Consider the following 16,511-nt stretch of genomic DNA (forward strand, 5'->3'; position numbering starts at 1 on the left):
GGGAACTTAGACATACTTTCTCCCTCCTCTGGACAACATTTACTCTCTTGCCCTTGTGCTAACGATGGCTCTGAGTTGTTCGAGGGAGAAACTCTGGACTCCAGGGGCAAACGCAACTCTAGCTGGTAAATCTAGTCTTTGAGAGGGACTGAAAGGGGCGACCATCAGCTCCAGGTAGGCAAGGCTGGGGCAAGACTCCAAACCCAACAGCGGTCACACTTCCCAGCTCAAAGTTCCTGAGCTTTCAACCCTGTTTCCGTCCTAAAAACAAGCAATGCTCACAGCCCTCCCTCTTTTACGATGACAGGGAGAAATTAAAGAAATAAAAATAATCAGTTCCAGAAGCTACAGGGAGACCAAAAGCTGAGAAAGACACAGAACTAGGGATCCCAGCCCCCTCCCCTTGAGTAGCAGGCTGCAATGTTCCCAGTATCAACCCAGGGTCCTGGTGTCCGTCTGCCTTACCTGGTATCCATTACTTGATGGATAAGTTTTTCTTGACAGAAATTTCAAAAACAATAGAGGAAAGGAAAGAAAGAAAAGAAGGTGCCAGGGATTGCTACAGAGCTACCATCACCTCAGAACAGCCTGCGGGACCGTCCCACAGAAGACAGGCTTCCCGACAGGGTTCTGAGGAGGGGGAGGAGCCGCTCCCAGCCCAGAAGCTTCTGCTTTGAACCAGATCCTCCATGTGTCCTCTGCCAAGGGCCAAAGCAAAAGCCTGGGGTATCTGTCCAGCCAGCCAGTGCCCTTGTCGCTGCGTGGGGGCCTCCCATGGCCCACTGGAACCACCTCACTGCATATAACATTGTAGTTTGGGGGCTGGGAAAGTCCTTAGGTGACATCTAGCTCGACTCCATTTAGGAAGAAATGGACTTGAGAGCATTCAGTCACATGCCCAGGGTCAGAGCAGTTGAGATGATGTGGATCTAAAGCTCAGGTGTCCTGACCCCTGGGTCGGTGCTCTGGGAGAATGTAGGGTCTTTCCTGGAGGAACAGAAAGGGACCCAGGACTGAGCACAGTAGACTTGACAGCAGGCCTGCACTAAACACAACTCTCCTTTGGTTTTGCTGCTCTTTCTGTTCACTCTTAACTCTCCCTGGGGAGATGGCCCTGCCACAGCCCTGGGGAAGCCAACACAAAGCCCAAAGGATTTTATCAGGAAGGTTCCCTGGCCCTTGGACAGATGTTTTTTCTCTCAGTTTCGTATCATTACAGCCTTGTGTGTTTTCCTGATCATTCGTAAACAGCACTGACTCTGACCACGGCTCCTATTCCCATCTCAAATATTTCACACTTGGCTCCTGGGAGCTGTTTTCAAGACCCTATAGCTGCTCTTATTTGATGACCATCACTTAGCAGACATGGTAGAAGTAAATCACTTGACTCTACAGATCCAGGAACAACTCTGGGTCCCCTTGCTCTAGGTCACAGGGTCTGCCAGATAGCCTTACAGATTCTTATTCCATCTGATGAGTCTTCCCCTGCCCAGACAGGGATCCTATGTTTGACCCTCTCACATCTGACTTGCTGCCGATCTCTGAGACAATGAACCGGTTCAGGGAGCCAGGTGGATCATCTGGGAGCCTAAGGGATTCCCCAGCTGAAAATCAAGAACTGTGTTGGGGCCTCACTGATATATTCCGCTAGAAGGACTAGGAGGTCTTTCCAAGTCCCTGGAATGCAATGGGAATTGACTAAGTGATACCCTGCGGGTCCATGGGGGTTGATGCAACCCTGTACATTACTACCAGGGAGAAGCTGTGTCTGCATCGAGAGGATCCAGCTCAAAAGCTGCACTTTTCCAGGCGATGCTCATCCTATCATTGTCAGCTTCTTCAACTTTGTCGGGGAGCACGCCCCCTCCCAATTTAATACCATCTGTGAACACCACCCAGCCAGCACCCAACTGTCTTCTGCTGGCCTAACAAACAACTTAAACAAATTGACCCACACCAATTCCTACAAAAACTGCCCTCTTCAGCTCCCAGGGACTCTCGCCGTACATACTGAACAAAACCCTGACCCAGCTTGGAGCTGCAGAATGCGCTGAGTCCCACCATCTCTCATGACCCCTTTGTGCATGGCCACTCCTTCCCTGAATAGCCTTAAGGCCCACCCTCTCACCCAAGTCATGGATGTCCATCCCTCTAACTCATTATTGGCAAATCACACCAAGGGCTTGGAGTCCTCCAATGACAGGGAGAATCCAGCATGGCATTATTAACTAGCAATGGTGCACTTTCATAACGTCACCAGCCCGAGCTCAACTCTTATCTGCTTCCCTCTGACCCCTTTCACAGATGTATAGCAAATTAAAAGGTGGCTTCCAACAGTTAAAATCAAGCTGAAGTCCTCCAACATCTCAGCTGCAAAGAAAGCCTGGGTAAAGTGGCTCCTTCCAAGCGGACAGCCACAGACCTAAAACAAACGCATCTGGGGATCAGCCAGTGTCAAAATGCCTTCACCGAAGAGGATAGATTCTTGAGGAGACACCTTGAAAGTCAGCACTACAACCCAACGGTCCCATGGCTGCTGGGGGATTTCTCTCATAGGGTTACCCCCCTGCAGGTGTGGCAGGTGAGTGCTACAGGGGTGCGAGGGAACGCAGTTACTTTCCCAACCTTCCAGCTCCATCACCTGCAACGGCTCCAGCTGGGTATCCCCAGAGGGTGTGCTGGACAGAACAGAAACAGGGAACTGAAGCTGGGGAGTGAGGAAGACAGGCGGGGAAAGAAAGAGCGCCACGGAACATCAGCCCATACAGCCGAGGGCACAGAAGGAGAACTCAGTACTTACCCCAGCCAGGAGGGAGGGGGCCCAGTGGGTCATGGTCAGTGGAAGCACTCGAAGACTAAACACAAGAAACACAGCAGAACACAGAGGTTAAAAAAAAAAAAAAAAGCCGCTGGTTAAAAATAAATCAATCGATAAAAATAAAAACACCAAGGACTGGTTTCCACATTTTAGCACTTTGCAGAGCATACAGTGAGGCCTTAGGTGGCATCTGCTCCTCCCGGAAGTCTTCTTCGAGGAAGAAAAACCGAAAGAGAGCCCTGCGCATGAGGGCCCAGACAGGTTGTGGGGAGGGTGGAGTGAGGGGGAGGGAGAGGTGCGCAGAGGAAGCGGGGCCAGGGTGCCCAGGCCAGGGGCCAGGGTGCCCAGGCCAGGAGCCGGGCCCCAGGCGTGGCAGGAGGGCCCGGAGCGGGGCTGCCCGGCAAGCTCAGCCCGGTGCCTCCGCTCAGCTCCTGCTCGAGGCGGCCAAGGCGACTGAAATCACCACCACCTCCAACTTTCTCCAAGAACCACACACGGGAGGGGAAAAAATATCGCAGGCCTTTCCAATGAAATCATTCCCACAAGCCCTGCCCACGCCCAGAGCTTCCTGGCTGGGGGCTGGGCCCTCCTCCCTCCTGGGTGCACAGGGAGAGGGAGCAGTGGTGTGCCACAGACTGAGGGCACATTCAGGCCCCAGGCCCCTCACCTCCCCCAGGAATGTTTTGCTTCCCTTCACAAAGCACCTTTATTCTCCTCCGGCCTGAACCTGAAGCTGTTCCGTGTTCTGTGTGCGCCTGCCTGGGGAGGTACGGCTGGGGGGTGAGGTGGCGAGAGAGAAGGGGAGACAGGAGAAAGTAGGGGGAGCTGCCTCCAGGCCTTCAGGATGGCTGTTTACATTAGATCCCCCACCCCCAGCCTAATTCTGCTGCGGGGGTCCCTGGGGCTGGGCTGCCGTGGCCCGAGAGTTCCCATATCCTGCGGGGAAGGGGGGGTGTGGTGCTGTCAAAGACTCTTCATAGTGAAATAAAACAAGTATTGTTCCCTGCTCGCTTTCCCTCTCTCTCTCTCTTTTTTTTTTCTTGCCGAAGCATTTTTATTTCACTTACTAAAATTTAATCGTTACGTTAGGGGGATCAAGTTCTCAATGCAGACTTCGGGCTGCCTGGCTGGCCCCATCTGGGGGCGACGGAGCCACACACGGGCAGGAGGATGAATGGAGCTCAGTCTCGGCTTGAGAAAACATTGGTGGAACTCAACTGCCAACGAACCCCCTCCACGGCCCTCCCTCCACCCCCAGCTGAAAGGACAGAGAAACGTTCTTTCCGAGGTGGCAGCACAAGTGACGCTTCCAAAGCAAGTTCCAACAAAGACGTTTAAGTCTTGAAACCATAGGTTCCTTGATGGCACGGAGCCCCCTTTCAGCAGAGGGCCTCCTAGCTAGGCAGGGTGAGACTGCTGGAAGGTGCGGGAAACTGGGCTGTCCTTGATTTAGGGGTGCGCTGCCCTCAACCTCCAAGGGTGTGCTTAAGCTCCCCGCCACAATTCAGATTTGTCTCATGGTTGCTGGAAAAAAAAAAAAAAAAACCTGCCAAATTCACAGGGGTTATTATGGTATGTGTGGAGGAGAAGGGGGTGAGGGAGTTAGTATCTCATAAAATCCAAGCTCCTCCAACTTTTTCATAGTTAATACACAAGAACAGTAGGTACAACAGCACCCAGCAACAGAAGGGAAGGAACTACCTGTGAAACACGCACGCACTTCAGATAATGAAACCAAATAGGAGGCAGAGGGTAAGCGTGGAGCTGGAGCAATGTCCTTGCAAAAGGGAAGGACTACAGAAAAGGTTATTTTAAGAAAATCAAAGAAGCAGCATTTGGTGCAAATTTTTTCGCTGATTCGGGTCTTTTTTTTTTTTTTTCCTGAGTAAGTGGAGGATCTGCAAAGCATTCAGGAGCTCTGATGGGAAGTTAGCTCCCAGCTGGTACCAACTGGGCTTCAGCTGGCTTATACTCATTTCCTGCCTAACTCTACAAACCAACACACCAAAAGGTCTTTTTCCTGACAGCCTCTGTGACCTGCAATGAACTAGAAACAAAAAATATTTATCAGCCCCTTTCTTAATCTTTGCCTTTTTTTTTTATTGTCAGAAATTAAATGTTCACACCATGTTGGCTCTCTTTCATTAAGATGGTTTTTTTTTTTGAAAAATGTCTTCGGTATCCTCTCATTCTCATCCCAAGATGGGGAGAGAAGAGGAGTCAGAGAGGATGGGGGAGAAGCCAGATAGATAAACACGAGCGACATGTGAAATGGGGCGGTGGAAGCTGATGCTCATGATGATTTTACCTCTTACAGTTAAAGCAAAGCCCTTGATTATTCTGGATGTTTCTTCCCTAATGTATACAGTACAACTTGAAAACTGTTTAAAGGAATTCCTGTGAACGGAAGCCAAGAAGACACAAAAAATTAAAAGCTATATAAACTGGCCAGAAAACCGAAACCCCAAACTCCCACATCTCCAACAAGCCAACCAACTGCCCCTTCTCTCCTACCACACCTTCCCCTGAAATGAGAGATCCCAAGTGTTACCTGGAGCACGGCTGGAAAAGCACAGAGAAAGGGGTATGCGGGGGAAGGCGGTCAGAAGAGAGATCCTGGGATGTGCAGGTGACTCTAAGAGACAAGACAGTTTCCTTGATTATTAAGAAGAGAAAGGAATGCTGTTGAATAATTTTCCTGGTAACCGTCCCTAGGTTGGGAGAACTGGGGTGCAGGCCGTGAGCCAGAGGGCTCACGTGAGTTCAAGTCCCTTAGGGACTAAGCATTTAGTTCCAGTAATATTTTAAGATACAAACTCAGAAATAAAGAATGTCTAGCAAATACAGCTGAGGGCGTGACAAATCTGGGAAGGGCATAGAGAATACAGTGTGGAAGGCTCTTTTTTAAAAAAAAAAAAAAAAAAAAAGGATATACCCAGTAGGCGCAGAACAAAACCCAGGTGCTTGAGAATTTGACCCAAGGGGCCCTTTGCAGAATAAGAAACAAGTTGTCTGTTTCTGGATAAAGCACTTTGGCATCCGTACGTTAGGAGCCACAGAATGATTTGCTTCAGTCTTGTGGACACTGGATACTCCTTTGGTTATTAGGGGAGGATCAAGGCAGGAGTGGAGGAGGAGTTGCCAGAGAAACAGTAGTAGGCTGCAGGCAGGGTCCCATCACAATTATAAGATGTACTGGACCAAGCATGCTCGGTGGACCGCAGCAGGACCACGAAAGAGGGCAAAGCAAAACTGCACCGGCCAAACGTGAGTATGCGTGTGGCTATCACAAGTAACAAAGGCACACTGGGGCGTCAGGAGAGGGAAACGTCAGAAATAAGGGAACAATAACAGAGAGACCGAACAAGGTGTGTGTTGAGGCAGGAAGGAATTGCAGGAGGCTGCCATCTGGGATTCCCTTCATTCCCCATGTTGAACTGTATTTCGTGTTCTCTGCAGGCAGCAAAGAAGAACAAGGTCTGGTTTCAACCCAGCGGGGAGCGAGGTGGAGGAGGAGGAGCAGAGGGGAGGGGGGGAGGAGGAGGGGGAGGAGGAGGGGGAGGAGGAGGGGGAGGAGGAGGGGGAGGAGGAGGGGGAGGAGGAGGGGGAGGAGGAGGGGGAGGAGGAGGGGGAGGAGGAGGGGGAGGAGGGGGAGGAGGAGGGGGAGGGGAAGCCAATGGTATAGTATCAGCTCTGAAGTCTTCCAAGTCAAACCCTGGGCCAAGGCCAAACCCAAAATAACTCTATGAAGGCGACTCTTCTTACTTGTAACCAAGACATGGAAGCATAGCAAACGAGAGGGGCAAACCAAATCCAGAGAGGAGGGAAATCAACAGAGAGACACTGAAAGCGGACCCAAAAAAGATTCCTACCACGTCTCTCAATATGAGTCTCATTTCAGGAACAAAAGGGAACCATCACCTCCATCCAGAACCCTTGTGGATCCCCAGCCAAGCTGAGAAAACCATGTTAGAAGGCTCAGAGAGAACAATTTTTTTTAAGTGCCGAATTTTGACTTTTAAGGGACACTGCAAGTCAAAGTTCTACCTCTGCAGGCCCAGAATGATGTTGCTAAAATGAGAGAGGCAGCAGAGAGGACTGAAGGCTCTAAAAGACCGAGCAGACGTGAGCTCCAGAATCTTCCCTTTCACACACCAAACATCTAGGTCAACCGAAAGACCCTACACGGTATATGGGAGGGTAGGAAAAAAAAGTCTTTCAAAGGATTTTTCTTTTTTAATTTGAGAAGTTGGATAAGCAAAGAGACAAAACCATGTGAGACTCCTAAAACCTGTCCTTGTCTCTAAGTCAAAGGATGCCATGCCCAGACCTTCCCAGTTTTGCAGCCACGACCACCCAAGAAAATGGCAGGGAAAGTCTTTGGGGCCCAGCTCAAGAGGAATAGTTTCTGAATGCAGAGAAGGACCAGATTCCATCCAACTTTGAAACATGCCAGAACCAGATGCCCAGCACCTATGAAAGGGACTGTAGAGTGGGAGGTCAGATGCCCAGCAGTGCTATACCAGGTAGACCACTGGGCACGGGTTGTAGACAGGCATTGTAGTTGACCTTAGAGGCAACTCAGCGTGACAAACACCAGACTTTCTGCTCATCCATACTAAGGAAACACTATATGATGAGTAGTCAGCCCCCAGAGACAGAAGAAGGAACAAGCCAGCCAAGGGCGATGCCACCATGCCTTGTGGTTGATGGGGTAGCTCCTGCTTTGGGTGAGCAGAGAAAGAGCTGGAAATGATGGCAAAGCCAATGATGAATGCTATTAACTGGAATTACAGGTTTTCTGAGCATTTAGAAATGGGTTGTGGGCTTAAAGTTCATTTCAAATAGAAACAATGCAAGTTAAACGTGGTGATGTTGTATACCAGCTCAAAAACTTTCCAGCTTCCAATATACTACACCCTGTGCAGGTACTACTGCAGATCCCAAGCTTGATGTTCAAGAAGCTCTGAGAAAATGCAATCAGAGTTCCAACTTGGGAATCCTACCTCTCTCTGCCAAAGAGGCTATGTGGCTGGGCTCCCCAGGATGGAAGCTTCCTAAAGGGACCCAGCATGGGAGACCATTAGACAGTTAATTCAGGACAACAACACTGTGACTTCTGAACTAGAAAATTTAAATATTATTCTGTAGGTAATGACCACAGAAGGTTCTGAGCCAGTGATTAACGTAAAACAAAGTCCCCCTTCCTTAAATCTCCACAGTGATTTTTTTTAAGTGACAAAATGGGGAGCTCCCTGGCGGTCCAGTGGTTAGGACTCCGAGCTTCCACTGCAGGGGGCCCAGGTTCAATCCCTGGTCAGGGAACTAAGATCCTGCAGCTGTGTGGCACAGTCCAAAAAAAAAAAAAAAAAGTGACAAAATGACAAATTGCTCTGCTAGAAACAGGCAGTACAGACCGGAGGAGAGAACCCCAGCAAAGAGACATTTCCATGGCTGCCTTAACCATTCAGGTGGGAGGGACAGAGGAAAATTAGGAATCAGCTAGAAGGAGGCTGATCTGGACCAGCGGTCAATATGCTTTTTCTGTGAAGGGCCACAAAAATATTTTAGGCTTTATGGGCCACCTGGTCTCTGCTGTGGCTACTCAACTCTACTACTGCAGCATGAAAGCAGCCACAGCCAATACTTACACTGTGGGGTGTGCTTGTGTTCCAAGAAAACTTTATTTACAAAACCAGATGGGGGCAAATCTGGCCCAAAGGCCACAGTTTGCCCACCCCAGATCCAGATGAACTTTAGGGTCCCTCCATCCTTCAGAACCTGTCCAATAAGAAAGATCTGAAGAAAACCAGTAGCAGCGATAGAAAGGGAAGGATTTGGGTGACTGCTTTGATTCGAAAAGGCAAGGTACGGGAGAGGTCACAGCAACCCTCGGGTCTCAAGTCAGGGTAAATGAACTTGGATGGAGGGCCCAGAAGAGAAATCCAGTCCTGGAAGAAATTCAGTTTCAGACACACGTATTGAGTCCATGAACAGAGAAGCTGGACGTTGAGTCCCTAAGTTAGAGACACTGGAATCTGAGGAATTTCACTGTGACGCGTAAAACCTCCAGGGTCAGAGCACTGACACGTCTGGCCACCGTTTTCCCAGCTCATCAAACGCCCCCGGCCTCTCACCTGGTAGAGGAACCTTTGGCTGAAGTGCTGCATGGCGCCCTGGAGCTGGCTGCGCTGGGACTGCCACTGCTCGTAGTTCCGCACGTACTCGGCCGTGGGGCGCTGCCAGGTGGTGGTCCGAGTGTTGTGGTCCACATAGTAGAACCTGCCTCGGGGGTCTGTGCGTTTCTCCCAGCTGAAACCACGAAGCTCAGAATGGATGTAGTGACCACCTCACCCCTACGCTGGGATGCTAGAGAAATCTCAGGATGGCTGGCAAGGAGGGTGGTGAGGAAGGGCCTGGGGTGGGGCATGGCACAGGAGCCTGGCTGCTCCCGGGAGGCACAGCCAGGGGGGCCCCAGTCACGGAGACTTCTGGGGCTTAGACGGTTCTAGCAGACGTCTGTAGCTGCCCCCACGGCAGCCAATCCCTCTTTACCAATAGCTCCCGATTTCCATGTCAGAGATCCAAGTGGTTCTGGGGCAGCTGACCGTACTCCCAGCCCTGGAGTTGAACGGTTGACGGAGCCAGGAGTGGGCATGTGACCTGTGCTGAGCCAATCAGGGTGAATCTTATGACTTTTGCTAGTTATGGTGGGAAAAAATATAGTCTCTCTTCCTTGCCAGATATGACTGAAAAAGCATGCAGTCCCGGGACTGGCTGCCATCTCGGACCCAAACACAATATGAAGTTGACCCAGTAGACGGCAGAGAAAAAAATGGGGGAAAAGCCAGTCCCTTGGGGATATTGTTGAGCCACTGGGTCCTGGTTCACTTGAAACCAGGATCTACTTCTAGAATTTTCAGTTATATGAGGCAGTGAATTCTCATCATTCAAGCCAATTTGGATCCCAATTTTTGTTCCTTGAAACTGAAATGATCCTGATATAAGCCGCCAGTGAAAATACGTTGCATGGTCATGAGAAGAAGAGTTGGTGCAAATGAAAGCAGGACTCTTTATATTATCGTCAACTGAGGAAGCAATCTTTCCAAAGTTGGCCCTAAAATATCCATGGGCAAGGCAGGGCAGGAACGGAGAGTAAAAATCCTCAGCTGTGCTTGGTTGGTGTAACTTGATTTCCCCATACGCAAGGAAGAAGTGATCAAAAGAAAGTAAGAAAGGGAACTCTGCAGGGTGATAGAAATATTTTACATTTTGATGGGGTGTGAGTTACATGAGTGTATGTATTTGTCAAATCTCAGTGAACTGTGATCTGTTTATCTCACTGTGTGTAAATTATATTTCGAAGTTAAAAAAATGAACTTTAATCTAATTAACCCTCCCTATCTAACCACCAGTCTACCAGGAAAGATAAGGCATAAAGGAGCATGTAAAGAATAAAAAAATAAATAAATAAAAATTTTAAAAAAAGAAAAAAAAAGAAAAGAAAATTAAAAAAATTTAAAAAAAAGGAGCATGTAACACAACACCAGGACTAGAGATGCATAGGGTCTTTAACAAATAGCCAGAAAAAGAACAAGAAAGGGTGGGAGATCTTACAGATTAAGAGAGACTTATGAGATATACCAGCCAAAAGCAATGTGTGGATCTTGAGTCTGGATCTGATTCAAACAAATCAAGTGTGAAAAAATCTTTAAGACAATTGGGGAGAATGGAACACAGACTGTATATGACGTGAAGTAAGGAAATATTGTTAATTATGTTGGGATGATGGTATTTTGGGTTATGTTTTTTTAAAAATTTCATCTGTTCGAGGTGTATGTGATGTATTTATGGATCAAAGGATATGATGACCGGGATTTGCTTTATGATTCATTGGTCCCCACCCCTGAAAAGTGGGAAGGTCGGATGAAACAAAATGTTATTAACTGTTAGAACCAGGCAATGGTTACAAGGGATTCATTATACTAGTCTCGCAAATTTGCTGTATGCCTGAACTTTCCATCATAAGTTTGAAAAGGGCAGGGGGAGAAAAGGAGTTTTAAAAAGATAAGAAAGAGATACCACCGAAGAAAACAGGATTTTCTTTCAATGCAAAAGGAACCCAAAATGGATTAGACTGTATGATTCCAAAGTGATGGAGGGTCTTTGTTCCCCAACTACCTTCTCATATCATCTCTGAATTCTGATCTTATTTACATGACTATTGCGCTTTGGGGTCTGATACTTTCCTCAGCTTACAGGGTTAGCCTCCTAGCTAACTTTTGTTGCCATCTCTTTGATGATTCTTTCAAAGTCAAAGCCCCCCTAAAAACGGCTTCTCCTCAAGTAATCGTTCCCAGTCCCCAAGGCCCGTTCCCAGACAGTGTCTGGGTTCCACCTGCTGCACTGTTTTGCCTTCATGACCTGCTGTCACTTTGGATTCAACTAAATGCCATCCCTCTCACCCCAAACCTGAACCTTTCCCCTACTCCCCCCAATCAGTCCTCCTCCCAGGGATGAAACGACATCATCATTCCAGACTATTCCTTTCCTACTGATGTCAGTAAGCTACTCAGCCTGAGGGCTTCTTTTTAATTTTGTCTCCCTGCCCTTTACTTTCCACTTCTAAGTCCAACTATCCCTGAACTAACCTCCTCACCCAATCCAGCCAATAAACTGCCATCAGGGTAGCCCCAGCAGACTGATCCCTTACGTCATGCTCGAGTCAAAACCTTGAGTCAGTACTCAAGGCTCACAGTAAGCTGGAACCTTCCCACCTTTCTCATAAATTCTCCCAACCAGTGATTTTTATTTATATTTGTTAGCAAAGGAATCGTGTATCTATAGTTTGAAACACAAACAGTACTTTAGGGGATACAATGAAAACCAGTGTTTCCTGCCCTCCTTCTCCCCGCTGCTGATTTCTGCTCCCCAGAGGCAACAGCTACGTCCAACTCTTGTCTCTTCTATTGACAATCATACTTCTAAGTAAATGCTTACTCCATAATTTCTTGATTTCTGCCAGATGAAACATTACTTATGGACTTTCCACTATCAAAGCTCAGGATTTAGTTCTTATACGCCACCCCACAACACACACAATGCTCTCTCCTCCCCCATCCTCCCAACTTAGAAAACCATCATTAAACCAATATTCAGAGTTCCCATTATGACTCTGTAGAATACTACACATACCTTTCCTTACCTGTACAACTTTTTCTCTAGAGTTAAGAACTGTGTGTTGTATTCTGCTTGGTTTCCACGAATTCACCCCCAGATTCTGACAGGGCAGGTGGCCTCCCAGGGTCACTTAACTCTTGGCTTCATCTCTCCAGGCACCCTTTGCCAGCGTGGACAGCTGTCCTCCAGGCCGACTCTACATTACTGTCCTGAGTCATCTTCCCTCACCCTCCTCTTGGCCCCTGAACTGAGTCCCCTGTGTCCTTCATCTCAGGACTTCTTTCTCTGTTTCCTCTTGTCTTGTGGAGGAAATCAGCTAGGAGTTTCTGAGAAAGGATGCACCAAAGTTAATATTTTGAAACCCTGCATGTCTGAAGATGCCTTTATTTCAACCCTCACACTTGAGTGTTAAAATGTCTAAAAGTTGATTTCTGGATTCACTCAGCTGTTTCACTAGAAGATTCCCCCCAAATATCACAATCTAGTTTTCTTCCCTTAGACTCTTTCCCCAGCAAAAAAAAACTTTCCAATCTTTACCCTGGGGATCCTCACTTAATCCCTTTTTCCTGAGCTCATCCCTGCCTTTGGCTATGCCTGTGTTCTCCATGCTGGTTCTACTCTCCCAGGAACTTCTCACACGAGCAGCAGTCACGTGGCTGCGGGTATGGGGGGGGGGACATGTGGGGGGGAACATATGTGCATGTGTGTCTGTGCTCACACACATGTTGCAGAGGGTTGAGAGTGATGGCTGACAACCTAGGAACCTAGCTGCTCCCTGAACAGATTTTAAACTTCAGGTTTTTAGTCTCATACACATACACATTCACACACACACACACCCCCCATATGTCTCTTATCGCTGAAGCTTTCCAGGGCTCCATGGTGCAAACTGGCTGTCTTCCGGGTGGAAACCCCACACTGGAAGCTTGGGTTTCAGCTTTCACAACTCTGCCATTTATCCATCAGCAACTAAACTTTGATTACAATCTCCCATATGCTTTTTCTCCTGTTCCATTCCTTTATCATTATACTTTTTTTAATCATCTCTGTTGCTATTTTAGCGAGTTTTCAGGAAGGAATGGAAATAAACACATGTTCGATCCATATGTTTAACTAAACGTCCTCCACACTGGTGAATTTCAAACTTCTAAGCAGCAGCATCACACCCTTGGTTGCAGGTGAAACCTTACGCAGAATCACAATGTATAACAAAGCAGTGTTCGGAGGCTGGGTCAGCCCTTTCATCCTGTTTGGTTCCAGGGGGCATCTGTACCAAATTCAGGGGACTTCCTGCACACACTTTGAGCATCTTTGTTTCATGCAAACCCTCCACTCCAGCAAAACTGCTCCACACATCATTCCCCAAACACACCTTTTACATTCACACTGCTTTCCCAACCTGGATAGCCTTCCTCTTCTCACTGAAGTCCACTCCCAGCTTTTCCTAAAGACCAAGTCTGAGCCCCTTATGAGGCCTCCCCAATACCCTGCTCTGTGGTGATCACTCTCCCTGCTCACCTCAAGTTTGAGAACCACCTACAAGTGACTAAACAGCAAATTATTACATTCATCCTTAACTATCAGGTCCAATACTTTTTGCTCCCAGATAAAATGACTGATCTTCACACAAGTGTCCCATCAGTGGGACAGAAGGGGATGGCTGTGAGAAACTGAATCCTTTGACTCAATCTCACTCCTGGATATGTATAGGTCTGCTGATATAATGGCTCCATCTGTAGTTTCAAGATTGCTCTCGGGACTTCCTTGGTGGCACAGTGGTTAAGAATCCGCCTGCTAATGCAGGGGACACAGGTTCGATCCCTGATCCGGGAAGATCCCACATGCCATAGAGCAACTACTGAGCCTGTGCTCTAGAGCCCGCAAGCCACACCTACTGAGCCCACATGCCACAACTACTGAAGCCCACGTGCCTAGAGCCCCTGCTCCACAACAACAGAAGCCATTGCATTGAGAAGCCTGTGCACCACAATGAAGAGTAGCCCCTGCTCACCACAACTAGAGAAAGCCCACGTGCAGCAATGAAGACCCAACACAGCCAAAAAATAAAATATAATAAAATTTAAAAATACATAAATAAATTTATTTAAAAAAAAAAAAAAGATTGCTCTCACCATGGTAACATTTCCCCAGGGCAGAACTTCTCCCATTAATTAGCAATGAAAGCTTAAGCATTCTGTTCCCTCTGGGTTCCCTATTACAAAGCAGAACTAAGTGCTAGGGACTCAAAGGTCTGGGCTTAAAACTCAGAAAGAACTTATAGCCTATAGCGGGGTGCAGAGCTGAGCCATCTCACAAGAAAACATTAAAACTATCCTGAAAATAAGAAAGCTGGGTCTAGCATCCCACCTCAATACTGAAAGAAGAGTAAATCCTCAGCCATTCTTAGAAAACACTATTAAATATCTTCATTTAGATTCCATCCAAATGTTCGCCAGGTCAAGGCCTACATGACTTATAGACCAGAGAGGTTAAGAGGCAAACCACCAGCACACTTACAGAGTTACCACTGCGTTTAAATACACGTGCTATAAATTCACAAAATACAAGTGGGCAACGTGTCCTGTTAAAAGTCGACAATTAATTTGTGAGACAGTTGGAGAAATCTGACTACTGACTGGGTATTTGATGGTGGTAGGTAAATACGGTTAACAGTACAGTGGTTTTACTTTTAATAAGAGAACACTTTTTAGAAATATATACTGAAATTTGGATAAAATAATATGATGTCTGGGATTTGCTTCAAAAGAATCTAGGACTGAGTGGGGGAAGGGCGAGCGAGGATATCACAGCAGGAGCTGGCAAATGTTTTCTAACAAGGGCCACAAAGTGTATATTTCAGTCTTTGCTGGCTAGATAGTCTGTGTCATGATTACTCAACTCTGCCAAAAAGCACAAAAGCAGCCATGGACAATAAGTAAACAAATGAGTTCCAATAAAACTTTATTTACAGAAACAGGCGGCAGGCTGGGATTTTGTCCACAGGCCCACACTCTGCCAGCCCCTGATAAAGAGGAAACAGGAGTGGCCATGAGTTGAAAATTATTGAAGCTAGGTGTTGCATGTGTGGGGATTTTTCTGTACATATTTGAACAATGCAATACGAAAACTTCTATAGTTTCCATAATAAAATGTTTAACTTTTTCTAAGAAGTCAACGTTTAACTCTGGTAAGCTCCCTGGACTTCAAGTCAAAGGAGAAAACAGAGTGAGAGTTAAGGATGGAGGATTATGAGTGTGATTTTCAGAAGGGTAAGGAAGAAAAGGAAAACACTAGCATTCTACTGGAAAACTGAAACTAAAAGCAGCCCATCCGTGGAAACTTGTAGGACCGGAAAGTGAGGTGGTATCTGCCCAGCACACGCCTGACAGGTGAACAGAACAGAGCACAGGCATTCTCCCGACACACCCACCTGACATCCTTTCTCCTCACAAGCTTCGGAGGAGGAAGTCAGTGTTCATGTTCTATGTAGGAGCCCTTCATGGCTGCTTTACTGGGAGGTGATTGTTTCCTGAGAGCAGAATGCATTCCCTTTAGAAAGCTCTCAGGACTGGGAGACATATGTGGAAAGAACTTTCTGTCCCTGGCAGACAGCGAACCAAACCCCTTCTCCTTGAACTTGGACAGTCTTCCCTCACTTGGAAGCCTCACTCATCCTCTGGTTTTGGAGAACTGAGCTGCGTTCTCGCAGAGCCCAGCTGAACGAGAAGCACACTGCCTCCAGGGGCTGGTTGGACACAGGGCCCTGTGAAATGCATCAACACCCTCTCTATCTTGGCTTCCTCGTGTTCTTTTTTGCCCCAGAGATGCTCTAAATGTCCTAGTATGTCCTAAGAAATGAGAGCAGAATTAAGTGAGCAGGAAAAGCAATCAAGGGACCTGTGCTTTGCTGCCTCTGCAGAAAGAAACTGAACACCGGACTCTATACGGTATTTCTGTAGGTGAAATGACTGAGGCCACTGAGACACCAGTAGCCCCTCAGGCCTCTCCAGCCCTTCTTCCTCCAGAACCCAACAGCCACGGGGGCTCTGAATACCACTTAATAAAGCCCATGGCCAACACAACATACATAGGGAGAAGGGAAAGTAGAAAGAGAGAAGGGAGACCGTAGGACGGGATGGCTATGGGAGGAGGGGAAGGGGGGGGGGGCGCATTAATAAAGAGATGAGCGTGGCAACGCGTGGTGCAGAAGCCGATGGGGGACTCTTGGTGCCAGTTCTAGCGCCTCGGGGCTTACTGGTCCAAGCCTTACCCTGGAGGAAGAGGCCGCTCCCAGGTGGTGGTCTTGGTATTGTGGTCAACATAATAGACACGCCCATTGGGAAGCTCTCGCTGCTCCCATCTGCAAAATAAAGTCAAGGGAGGCATGAGACACACAGCTGAAAGGCACAGGCCCTTGCTCAAAGGAGTCCTTCACTACTGACGTGGCTAATTTGAGAGGAAACATCAAAGATATGCAAGCCCAACCCGCTAGTCAAGCCAGCTCCACGCTGTC

The 16,511-nt window shown here is 47.7% G+C and overlaps 1 protein-coding gene across 3 annotated transcripts in view; it reads right to left on the reverse strand.

Annotated features, from left to right (window-relative positions):
* The window catches only part of WWP2 (WW domain containing E3 ubiquitin protein ligase 2), a 175,748-nt gene that overhangs the window by 11,569 nt on the left and 147,668 nt on the right, over positions 1–16,511 (reverse strand). For all 3 annotated transcript variants that reach the window (XM_057713661.1, XM_057713660.1, XM_057713662.1), the window contains exons 9-11: positions 16,269–16,358; positions 8,956–9,130; positions 2,801–2,855 (exon numbers count right to left, since the gene is read on the reverse strand). In XM_057713661.1, the coding sequence (XP_057569644.1) occupies positions 2,801–2,855; positions 8,956–9,130; positions 16,269–16,358 (320 nt within the window). The remainder of the gene's footprint in view (positions 1–2,800; positions 2,856–8,955; positions 9,131–16,268; positions 16,359–16,511) is intronic.

Source organism: Hippopotamus amphibius, chromosome 16, assembly GCF_030028045.1.
Source record: "Hippopotamus amphibius kiboko isolate mHipAmp2 chromosome 16, mHipAmp2.hap2, whole genome shotgun sequence".
Classification (NCBI taxonomy): domain Eukaryota; kingdom Metazoa; phylum Chordata; class Mammalia; order Artiodactyla; family Hippopotamidae; genus Hippopotamus; species Hippopotamus amphibius.